We start from the raw sequence: 12,775 nt of genomic DNA, 5'->3' as shown, positions 1-12,775 counted from the left end.
TAATAATAGTGCTTTAGTATTATCATGACGATGGTAGCAGTATAATAATATATGAATGCGTGTGTGTGTGTGTGTGTGTGTGTGTGTGTGTGTGTGTGTGTGTGTGTGTGTGTGTGCGAGACTGCGTGTCTGTGAATGTACACCGAGGTCGGTTCCAGTAATGAAATAGTTACGATGGTGTTCGGGTGTTTGTGCCGATATTATTATTATACTATCGTGATAATGATGTCATGTACTCGTGCATAATATCTAGGGACAGTAGTTGTATTATTTTAACAAGGCGAGTAATGTTATAACGACAGAGTAATGCAAACATGCGTGTATTATTATATTATTATATATGTTAGCTGTCTAGCTTCATTTGGAAAAAAAAAATACCGAAATAAATTACCAACCACAAAATATGCCAACAGATTTTTTTTGTTGAAATTTTAGAATTCACTGGTTAATTAGTAACGTAGTACAGAAAATATTTATATTACAATTTTATTTTTTAATTTAATAATAACAATTTATTGGTGCAGTGTAAGCGATTATATCACCATTGTACAGAGTCTACTCATCAAAACTATTTAGATATACAAAGAATCATAACTTTTTTGTCCCTACTTGATGACCCATGATCTATATTAAATAATATAACGAATGTTTTAGGTTATTGTAATTCACTTCTTAAATTTGCGTATACATACGAAATTAATTAGTGAAACTACTTTTTATGAACTGTTGGGTGGTTTTGTACTTCCAAATACTATATTTTAAATGTCCAAAAAAAAGTTAAGATCGTTTGTAAGCATACTATACATATTTTTCATAGTATACAACAATATCTGACAATTGTATACATTAAATTATATCTGAATATATCATAATATAAATACATATTATTAGGAAATATAACCTAGTTTTTTTTTAAATGTTGTATAAGTAATATGGATATTGGATACACTCAGTTTTTTTTTTTTTTTTTTTTNGGCTTCGACATCAGAGGTCATTAGCCTGAAAAGGTTTACAATGGTAGATTAAAGATTAGAAATATTGAAAAAGTCTTATGTACATAGTAACATGAGAATTAAACAAAATAAGTAGATAAATAAAATAAAATAGTAATGTTAAATAAATAGGTAAAACAGTAGTATTTGCAGATTTTTATAATAGGTTGGATACTTTGATGGCATTAAAAAAGTTGAAGATGGCATCGGTGTTGTCAGTTTTTTTATAAGATAATAACTGAAAACCTAATACAATGTACTATGTAGTATCTTAAATATTGTGAAATATAATAAAAATATAATCAGAAAACAGTAGCGCGGCTAGTGTCCACGAATTTTACTGAACGTTAAGATAACTTTCTAAAATACGAATAAGTATATTAAATTGATACAATATTTGTTAAGATCGGAACTAGTGGTAAAAATAAAAATGATAATGCAAATTAGAAGTTAATTTGATGAAGTAAAAATCATATTTTAATCTAATTCACAAAACTGAAGAACTTTCTGTTGAATTTTACACTTCGTAATAATCATCATCCAGCCAGCTATAGAAGATTTCAAGTACGTAAGGACCTTGTAAAATTCCACCAAAAGTATTAGTCCAAAACCACTTATTTTCTGAAACTGGAACCAAAAACTGACAACTTTGTAACACTAAATATCCTTCAAAGTCAACACATCAACCCGCATTAAATCTACTCAACTGTAAAATCAAATGCAAATCAAACATTCAAACCTATGCCCATGTAACTTTCAGGGGGAATGCTTCCAGTTCATATATACAAGAATCAATTAACTCGAAATCCCCAATCTTCCCCCTGTAAGGAGGAAGTGTAAGACCGCCAATTAACAAAATCTTCCGTCACAACGACGAATAATGCACCATTCGTCTAGTCATCTAAACAAATTCCCGGTAATCTACCCAAACGATCTGAAAAAGAAATTGTACCTCATTCCTTTCTATAACTTAATAATAAAATGATCATTTATGGATTGTAACTGACTGATAACTTCCTATTATCTGCCTGTATTAATTTTTATAACTGTAATACCTATTATATTATATATTTGATTTACATTATATTGTCTTTTTATATGAGCCTGTATGTCGAGCTTGTAAATCCTTTGATTTCAATTAACAACAACTTTATAACTAATAATAACTAAAATTTGATATTACACAACACAACATGCTTTAAACTTAATTTATGTAATAATTCCATCAAGCTGTATTCTTAGATTCGCACCTGAACTTGCCGGTGCAGCCGCACTCTTACACGACATAGTATATTAATTGTGTTTACGCCCTAAATGTTGATTATATTCGGTGACCTTTGTGGCTTTGTACTGCAGAATTCAAATCGTACAGTTGGTTAAATATTTGTACGCGAGCGCTCATTAAACGTGAGAAGTATGCGCTGCAAACTTTACACCGAACAACTGTTATTGTAAATGCGAATCAAACGTGTGTATATGTATATAGTTTGCATTATATATTTTCTACTTGAGACAAAACTTAAATTAATAGTTAAATACGCGTTTTGATATTGCGTTTTCGAAAACGTTTAGTGGTGAAACGGTCGGTAGATGTGGTATGCCAAACGGAATAAGAGTATAGTTAAATATCTCGAAATTGAGTCTTTTATATCATTAGGATTATTTGAAGTTGGTACCTTTTGATATCTAATAAAGCAAATTTAAACTAGTGATAACTTTAAAATAGAATAGTTGTGTACAAAATACGGCATATTATTATGTTATTGTTTTGACTTTGAATATATCAGATGATGATAATAATTTCATATTAAAATATTTTGGAATTATATAAAATCCAATTTGGTTTTTGGTTCATTAACAAAATAGCATTGAAGATGGAAACCACACAAAAAAAACAGTCATCCGTATATTGTTCACATGTGTTATTATAATTATTCAATAGGAACTGTGAAACTATCAACTATTATAATATGAACTATACAGAGTGAAAATAAACCTAACATTCCAACGAATATACTTTAAAGTATGATACAATTGCACTGCAATGTGCATTATAATATCATACGTTATTCACTTGAAATCTAATACGAGCTATAGCACTTTATCGATAAATGTGTTTTTTAATACAAATAATTGGATATTATACAATCACGATTGCTTTTATATACGAAAGTATCGCTATAATTTTTCGTCAAATCAATCGTTTGAAGAATAAAGTGCTTTAAACGACGGCGACGAAAATGTTTTATGAATCAATCACCATTGACCGTATAAAAAAAACATCAATCGACTACTACATACTGCAAGCAATATAATTATTATGGACTACCATAATACACTGTTGACGACCATGTAAATAATAATATATTATTTTGTACGAAGGTATACACTTGCAGTTATTCGAAGTACCACTGCGGTATCGAACCATCATTGAATAATTGATCGTTTTTCCTATCAAAACTACTGGGTTTATATCGTATGTTTACGACCGCGGGTATATAAAAACGGTTAGTTTCCGTTAAGTTTATGGACGGGCAATCCGCTAACAAGAACTAACTTCTCGGAACGGACGTCGAAAAGTAATGTGACCAGTGAAAGTTTAGTGAATACGTGACTTTGGTCTTTGATAATCCGTTTTAGATAAATATATTATTATATGGGGCATACCCGCGTGCCACATATACGATATAATATTACAGGTACATAATATTATAGCGTTCACGCAACCTTGCAGTTCGCGAACAATATTATTATTATTGACAGTCATTTCAGTTTTTAGTGTCACTCCGAGTCCAGATGTTGCAATACAATATTTATTATTATAATATTATGTCCTGATGTGGACACGTGCTCGATATAATGATAGTATTTCGAAACACCGAGCGATGATCACGAGTGGAGTTGACGTAAAATCGTGGGCTCAACGAGTGCTTCGTCTTAAAATATTGAATTGTTCTGGAGGGCTACTGTTTTAAACTTTTAAGTTTAAACCCAAATAATATCGTAAAATTCGTAAAATTAGTAATGTTTTATGAATTTCAAATAAAAAATTAACAGAGTTTTTCAGCAAGAAATCTTAAAATGTGTTATTGTTTTAAGCAAAACTGAATGTAAAAATACGATAATATAAAATATTTCAGTAAAAAATCAAAAAAGTTCTTCAGATAGAACATTTTGATTGTTGATATTTATTTTTCACTTGGTTAGAACTTTTGATAGAAATCTCTAATGTATTATAAATTATACTTTTAATAACACCAAAAACTGATCACTTTAGTAGGGTTGTTGGCGTTTTGTCTCCGAGCATCAGGAATAAGTCAGTTTTGCATATCACACGATGATTATTTCACCTTCATACTATGACGTCAACTCTGAACGACACCACTGGCTGTTATGTTTTGTCATTTCTATAATAATGATAATAATAATAATATATATTATATTATACGGGATACGGTGACTGATTATCGTAGGTACGGTGATGATTTTGAAATCCACCATAATTGATAATACTATAATAGTACCTACCAACGCGACGATGTTGTTTAAAATAATATTTCTACTTTTGTAGTTTTATATACACTCATCGCGTATAAGCGTACGAGGATCCGACGAAATACGTTAAATATAATATTATAATATTATCGTGACGACGGAATAATAAACGTGTAAATTTTGTTGCCTAGGGGGGGGGGCATTTTGATGAGTTAATAATGTATACAACGTGCCTACGGGGGACAGACGCGCTGCAGTATATAATAACAATGAATGTTTCGATACGAGAATATTATTGCGCCGCACTGGGGATACACGTATTTGGGTGTGTGCGAGGATTGGGGATATGTGTGTGGGTGTAATGCGTATGTGCGTGGATTTGGGTGTGCGGATATACGCGAGACGTTTTCCGTCAGATTATTACAATAATAGCGATGATGACGGTGATGACGGTGATGACGATGATAATAATAATAATATAATACGATATTAGTCGGCGGCAGGCAACGTGATGTATACTGCACAGCCACACAGTCACATACGTGACTTTGGACGCCGATAACCGCTTTAGCCGGTACCGTATGATATGTTCTAGCTCGTGTTATGAGCGTCTAATGACACACACACACACACACCCACACGTACGATTCGTATTATATAAATGTGTGTTTATATACATATCCTGCACATGATATTGTAGCCGTATAATATAATATAGGATACTGTGAGACTTAACCCTCAGTCGTGTAAATGACGCGGTGACGGCTGCTGCGGTATCCGGATTTGTATCGAGTATGTGCGCGCCCGGCCGACGACTACAACCTAATAAGACGACTACCGCGGTCCTGTCACACATTATTATTATTATAACGTTTCAACCGTGGATAGACCTTTCTCCCGTATAACAACATAAGGTCTATGGTTTCAACGCCTTATATAATATGAAGGACGCATTCGTCTTTTCGACTAGAACACACTCGCAATCGTGTCCGCAAACACGCGACTTATATACGTAATCATACATTGCAATATATTAATGCTATCACATTATTTTTATTACACGTGCTTGGCGAATGCAAATTTCCCGCCAGATTTTCTCCGTTGCCAACTTTGATTTATTCCGGGTGTATGCGCGCGTGTGCGCCAGACAAGCCGTCGCCGTTGACAAAGCGCTCTGGAGCTTGTTTGCAGAATAATCGACATCGTACTATAATAATATATCTAATATCTATACAACCAACAAACGCACTATTCGGATTCGAGTGGTGATATTGTTTGAGGTCCGTTTCCGGCTATTTTTGAACATATTTTCATTATCACCAGTACGATAATATCATACGAATAGTTACGATAATATCGTAATAATTATATAATATATGTGGCGCTGAATAAGAGATGCCCTCTATGGAAATATGCCCTTCGTGCAATTCTATTTGTGCATAATTTCGTATTAATTATATTAAAGTCGATCGGAGTGATGATCTGATTATCGACACAAATAGCCCCAACGTCATTGAATTCAAACTCCAAACAGTGAGATAAAGGAAAATCGCGTTATAGCCCTTCTCTATTTCAGATCACCAGCTGAATCTCGCGACTACCAAATGAGCGTTCCTGTAGCCGCCATATTATAGACTGGTGGATTTTGCCAGGTAATTAAAATTTCGAGCGTATTTAAAATTTGTAATTATACGCCCTTTTGGCTTTTCTAATTACTGCATAACGATTATTCAAAACGCTGTTGTCGGCAAGGTGAAAACCTTTAATTTAAATAATATAACAATGTAAGAGTAATTTAAAATTTGTATTAAAATATATTAAAATTATTACTACAATACGTTAGGCAAACAAAAAAAGTAAACATTTAATGAAAATAATAAAAACTTTCAAACAATAACTTATAACCAGCATTAAAATAAATTATACTGTTCATCAAGTATACACCTTATAATATATACAGTTTAATTCTTAAAAGTACGGGTTGGGTAAGGAACTAAAGCTTGAGGACTTTATACATTCCGAAATAAATAACACTTTTCGTTCAATTATGAGATTGACGAAGCAAAAGTCTTAAAATTGATTGTGATCAATAAGTCTGTGAAAATAAAAACTTTCGAATAACTTGAATTTTTAATTTTGCAATAATATAATTTAGAGATATAAAAATCGTATAAAAAATATCGTTTTATCGGTATGGTAGGGATAATAATTGGCATTCGAGCTGTAAATTATACAACTGTTAATTAATTTAAATTCGAAGGTCGTTTATTTATTGTATTTTATTTATTTATATCTTATATAAGGGTAGTAAGCTTAACAAAACTAGATATAAGTTTATCAAGAAACGTTATATGAATTTTTTGTCAACGCGATCTGATAGACTGATCAGACCAAACAGCGATTTTCGATTTGCTAAGACCTACAAATTGATATCAAAAACTGATTCAACAGAAATTTGAGTAGTGAAATCATTAGTAGTATAGATGAATTTAGTATAATTTACAATACGTTTGAAAGTCATTACTTGGTATTTTTAATTATTATATATTATGAACGTTTAAAGCTGAGACCTTTACCCCAACTTACCAACGGATACTTATCTGTCTGTAATATAACTCAATCAAGAGTAGATTGAATATTCATGAGCAGCTTAACATCATCAACAAACTCTAGAATTTTTATATGATACAATGTAGAGGGTGGATTATTTACCAACTGCGAATAAAGAAGGGTGGATAATATTGTGCCAAATTGAGGAACACCAAATGAAGTCACAGTGATTTGCGATTTGACCCCATTAAGTAGATTCACCGATTGCTGTCTGTTTCAAAATAAAAGCTAATCCAAGAGAGAATAAGTTTACCAAAACCATAATTTATTGTTTTATATTAATAACAATAAGACATAATAAAATTATGATTATGATATAAAAAAGTACTAATTAAACTCTACACGTTTAGTAAATTATAAACTTTATTTTAATTTACATAACAATCATGGTGCGTGCTAATTACTAATATTTTTATCGTGACACGACCGTTTTATATACTATAATAGGTAAGTATAATTAGCATTAAAAAATATATGTAAATAATATACTTTATAACAAGGACAATTTAGTATCAGTTAATTTAAAAACAAATCAATGTATCTTTATAGAATTTTTGAACAGCATAGAAAAATAACAAGATGGGTGGGTGCCTATGCAAATTATTACAATAGTATACGCCATATAAACGCTATACAATTATATTATGTCTTATTGTATGTTTTTTACTATAACCACCTTCTTATAAACACGGACATTAATTGTATAAAGAAATCGAAATAGATTGAGAAGTTTTCCGGGTATTTTAATGCATCTATAATTAATGCAATGTAATAATTTAGCATCAAGTGCCAAAATATTACTTTTTTATCTCTAAAATAGTAATTAAAAACATTATTTCTCATAAATGATAAATATTTTTGGATTAAATAATGAAAAATAAATTTTTCTAGAAAAAGACATCATATTTTTATATGAGAGTGAAAAATTTTTTTTTTTTGATATTATAATACCGTATTTGTATTAAGTACATAGTAATTTACTCGTGGAGGAATATTCAGAATTTAAGATTCAGTGGTACAAATTTGTTTCATCGGAATGAATAAAAAAAAAAAGTGTGAGCGTATAAATAACTTTATAACAAGCAGTTGTCTTTTATTTTGAGTCGGTAAACTTCGCCAGTAATAAGCAGACTTTCGTGCACTCTAAAGTACTTTAACACTCAAATTACAGTCTTTAAATATGGTAATGATATACCTTGTTATAACTTATAAGTTTCGAATTTATTGTTGGACGTATATACACGAGTTCTTGGATGTGATAATCATAATGATTCCGTTGTAAATGTCTGCTAATTAAGTAGTTTTTACCGTCAGACAAAATAGTTCGTCGCGGATTCAACTTTTATATAGATATATTTATATACCTTTTATATATATGTATATACTCTTATAATCGTTTGTTGAACACGTGAGTCCCAGAATTGGTATACAATGTCAGTTGAGGCTCAGAAGCAGTTGATAAAATATATGTATTATCTACTGTCGGTGTAAAAATCACAAACCCTTCCCCTACTTCCAAACAAAGGGGGGGAAAATTGTATTTACACATAACATCTAAATAATACCTAAGTATTACTGCAGTTCAAACGACGAGAGCGCTACAGGTTCACGATAATATAGTATATAATATTATGTAGATAGGTATACCGACGAGATTTGTTTTTGCGATTCTCCGCTTTGGCTTTTCAGTTCGTATATATTATACATGCACATTACAGCGGTCAATTGAAGAAGCACATACACACACGCACACGCAAAATATATATTATAAAATAAATAATTGGTCGACGAACGTTACACGCAAAAACGATGACGACGACGGTATACCCATGTCACATGTATGAACCGTATTAAAGGTCGAAAGCGGTGATATTTCGTATATAATAATAATAATATATATGGCGGTGAGGAGGTCACGGGGGGGGGGGGGGCGCGGTGCGGTGCTGCGAGAGCACTGTGGGACGACGATGACGGAAGGCGGAACCGTTGCCTATTATGCGAACGTCCGTTCAAAGGCTCCATTAGTCAACGGTTGGTGTGTGTTTATGTATGTAGTCATATATATATATATATAATCGGTGTGTATGTGTGTGTGTGCTCGCGCAACCCGTTGCACAGTTGTAGCGAAAACGTTTATACGAATATTATTCACTATATCGCCGCAAATACTCCGTATTACGAAGGGACGGCCTTTGACAAAACCCTTTATACACCCCCTCCCCCCACGCATTTCCGTGCCTCGCCGCCCACGACACCGTTCCACTATACGTTCGACGTTCGGTTTCCTGCGCCGCAGACGTCGACAACGACGCTAACGGCCCCGGCAGCCGTAGGTACATAGTATATATAGTAAAGACCATTATATATATATACGCGTATGCAGTACTACGCATAAGTCACACAGAGTGCATATATATATGGCTACATTATATGCGTTACATAAAGACGCGGTGAATGCTCGACAAAAAGCATATTATCGGCGGCGGAGAAACACGCGCTCGGCCTTTAGAAAACCTGCGGAGAACGTGATTTTGTGCGGAAGCGTTAAAAAATTACCTCGTTAAAAGTGTATACCAGCGACACCGTCCAGTATTGTCGACTGCTCGCAGTAGAATTTTATTTTTATTTTTTTTACGTCGTCAAAAATACACTTCGTTAAAAAAGAATGCCATTTAGACTTTTTTCGATTTTCTCGCGGAGCTACCTAGACCACCTCCAACTCCAAACTAAAAGCACGACTCTGACGATACGCAATCTGCTCCGTTGTCGATTTTCTCCGCACAAACAAATCGAACGTTTCAATATAATACCACCTATATATATATAACTGTTGTTCAACAGCTGAGATCAGAGAAATAGATCGAGAAATGGCCCGCTTACAACGTATTCAATCTAAATATTATATTATATTGAACACGCAGTGATGATGATGATGATGATGATGATGATGATGATAATAATAGCTGCATTGTTTGTAATACGTGCATTTCCGGACAATGGCAGGAAATAACGTAAAAGGAACACGGCCGAGCGTCATATGGGTTAATGTTATGTTATATAGATATGGCGTACCTGCACACAGGGTTATATTATAGCTTTATAGGTAACGAATATTGCAAACGGGTATTGAGCAAGAAGCGACTGTATGTAAAGGGATTACACTTCCGGAGGAGAAGTTATTACTATAATATGTGACGTTATTCGAGGTTATAGAATAATATCACGCGTAAATTATAATGTTTTAAACATAATAACGTACACCTACCTATATTGTGTTATATCCTCAGTGTCGGTTAATAGTAGGTAATACTGATGAGTATATTATTTTAGAAGTTCTAACAGTTCCAGACCCAGAAATCCGAAATAAGGGGAGGGATACGTTTTTCGGAAAAAAATATAAATGTGATATTTTAGTACACCATAAGTGATTATAAATAACATTAAACATACGATTTGATGGTTAACAATGTTCACATTTTGATTTACAAATATTTAAAATTATTAGATTTTAAAGAATATAAATCATTTATTATGTAAATAAATACATAATATGTAACATTTCCAAAGTCGGAGAGGCTAAAGTCCCTCAACCCCTCCCCTGGATGTCACAAGTTCGCCATAATATCTAACACCGTGTCATGTAATAATATGATACGGGGCAACCCGAATCGTTTTTAATTCACAGTCCTTTATATGTGATGAGAATATAAAATTTCACTTTATTAGTGGTATACCTAACTAGCGTATACTTATACTGTTACTAAATCCACCTAACACATTGTTTATGTATCATTATATTTTACTACCATTGTAACACGAGGTGGTGAAGAAGATTTCAATCACCAAGCCAGAGAATTTCGTTTCTATTACATGACATTGATGTATCGAAGTCAAAAATATATTCGCACGTTTCATTTAACAGAAAAATAATATAATGGATAACAACAACACGTCCTTTGGGTTTTACGGACGCAGTAGAACTATACATACGCGGTACGAGAACATTTATATATTCCGAAACGTACATTTTGAAACAATCAACCCCATTGCATAATATATATATAATATATAAATGCGTGTGTGTGTGTGTGTGTGTGTGTGTGTGTGTGGGGGGGTGTGTGTTTGTGTGTGTGTATTAAAGTAAAAATATCGTTAGGGTATCAACTATTTTTTAATATATTGTTTTAGGAGAAACCTAACCTTAACCGCGGTGTACGGCAAGCAGTATATATAAAATGCCCTTAGGGGGTTAAGTTAATGTAATGAGTACTCAATCTTCTTTTTGACATAATCTCCAAATATTTTAACCCTTTTAGGATTAACGTCATACGTTATACTAGTAATAGAAAATAAATGTACTTACGTTCCCACGGACACCCGTAGATCTCCACACGCATGCAAACGGTTCTAGGATGTGCGCTAAAGGGCACGAAACGTATTCTACTCGCCACGAATGGAAGTTCCAATTCTTGATTGACCGACAAATAAGTATTTACATTGCCCGGTAATACCTGGAATCAATTATGAAATAAATAAATCTTATAAATGTACATAAAAAACATATTCATGCTAAAATTAATAATTGAAGTGTTCACTCTTATAGAAACATATTTCGAATGAGTAATTAGTGTACCTACGTATTTGGTCTATCGATATTATTAATTATTGGATTATTAGTTTATTATCTAAAAGTATTGAAGTTTCGTGAGGTTTACACATTAGCTTGTAATTCAATGATATTACGCGTTAAAAATGTAACGAACAAACAATATTGACTTTTTTAGAATTTGTACGAGCTTTATAATTGTGTTATATTCATGAATTCGTTTGGGACTTTAATTTGATAAAAATGTTTTAATAATTTATATCTTCAAAATTAATTTGATCATACTTTAAAAAGTCTATAATTGTCAACAACTACAATTACAGTTATCTGTTAAACATTTAAAATAAATAGTTATCAAAACGCATTGGCATTGCTGATTAAAATATTTAATTTAATTAAATATGAATTATATTTTATGTCAATGAGGTACGTAATCAAAACTTTACTTTTTTTTAAGTAAAACACAAAGTTTTTAAATTAATTTTTTATTATTAAAGAAAATGCTGGAAGACGGTTTGAAATTTAACTCCAGGATAAATGTTTGCATATAAACACAGAACTTAGATAGTAGTAAATAGAAGCTTAAAACTTATTCTGCAGTAACCAATTTGAGAGTATTCGCCAAATATGACAGTTACAGTACTGTCAAAAGGTAGACTGAAGGGCAGAAGGAAAACTTCTAGAAATGTACTACAAACTAGCCGTATAAGTTTATGGCCGGGGAAACTTGAAAACAAAAATGTGTTATTCTTCCTAAGTCTTGAAATAAAATAGAACCCAAAACGGTTAGTGTTGTAAATCCTAAGACGCATTACCTAACCTCAGCAAGTACCTATTATTGGAAATCTCTCACTGCCAGTAATAATTAATTTGTTTTCAAACTTTTTCATGTCGATCTTAATTATTGTATTTACTTAATATTATATTAATTCACAAAATTATTATTTAAAACGTAACAACACTTTTAAAAGTTTCAAAGACTACTTAAATTTTAGAATGAAATCAATTTGTTTTTAATCACATTTTTTTAAGAATTGTACGTTATTACTAATTTAACATATTATGTGTTATA

The 12,775-nt window shown here is 32.1% G+C and overlaps 1 protein-coding gene across 1 annotated transcript in view; it reads right to left on the bottom strand.

Moving 5' to 3' along the window:
- The window catches only part of LOC111037041, a 162,998-nt gene that overhangs the window by 35,679 nt on the left and 114,544 nt on the right, over positions 1–12,775 (bottom strand). Inside the window, exon 5 of the mRNA XM_022319397.1 lies at positions 11,461–11,608. Coding sequence (XP_022175089.1) covers positions 11,461–11,608 — 148 coding nt within the window. The remainder of the gene's footprint in view (positions 1–11,460; positions 11,609–12,775) is intronic.

This window comes from Myzus persicae, unplaced genomic scaffold (genome assembly GCF_001856785.1).
Source record: "Myzus persicae strain clone G006 unplaced genomic scaffold, MPER_G0061.0, whole genome shotgun sequence".
Classification (NCBI taxonomy): Eukaryota; Metazoa; Arthropoda; class Insecta; order Hemiptera; family Aphididae; genus Myzus; species Myzus persicae.
The sequence above is the reverse complement of the archived record's forward strand: the minus strand, read 5'-3'. Positions and strand labels throughout refer to the sequence as shown.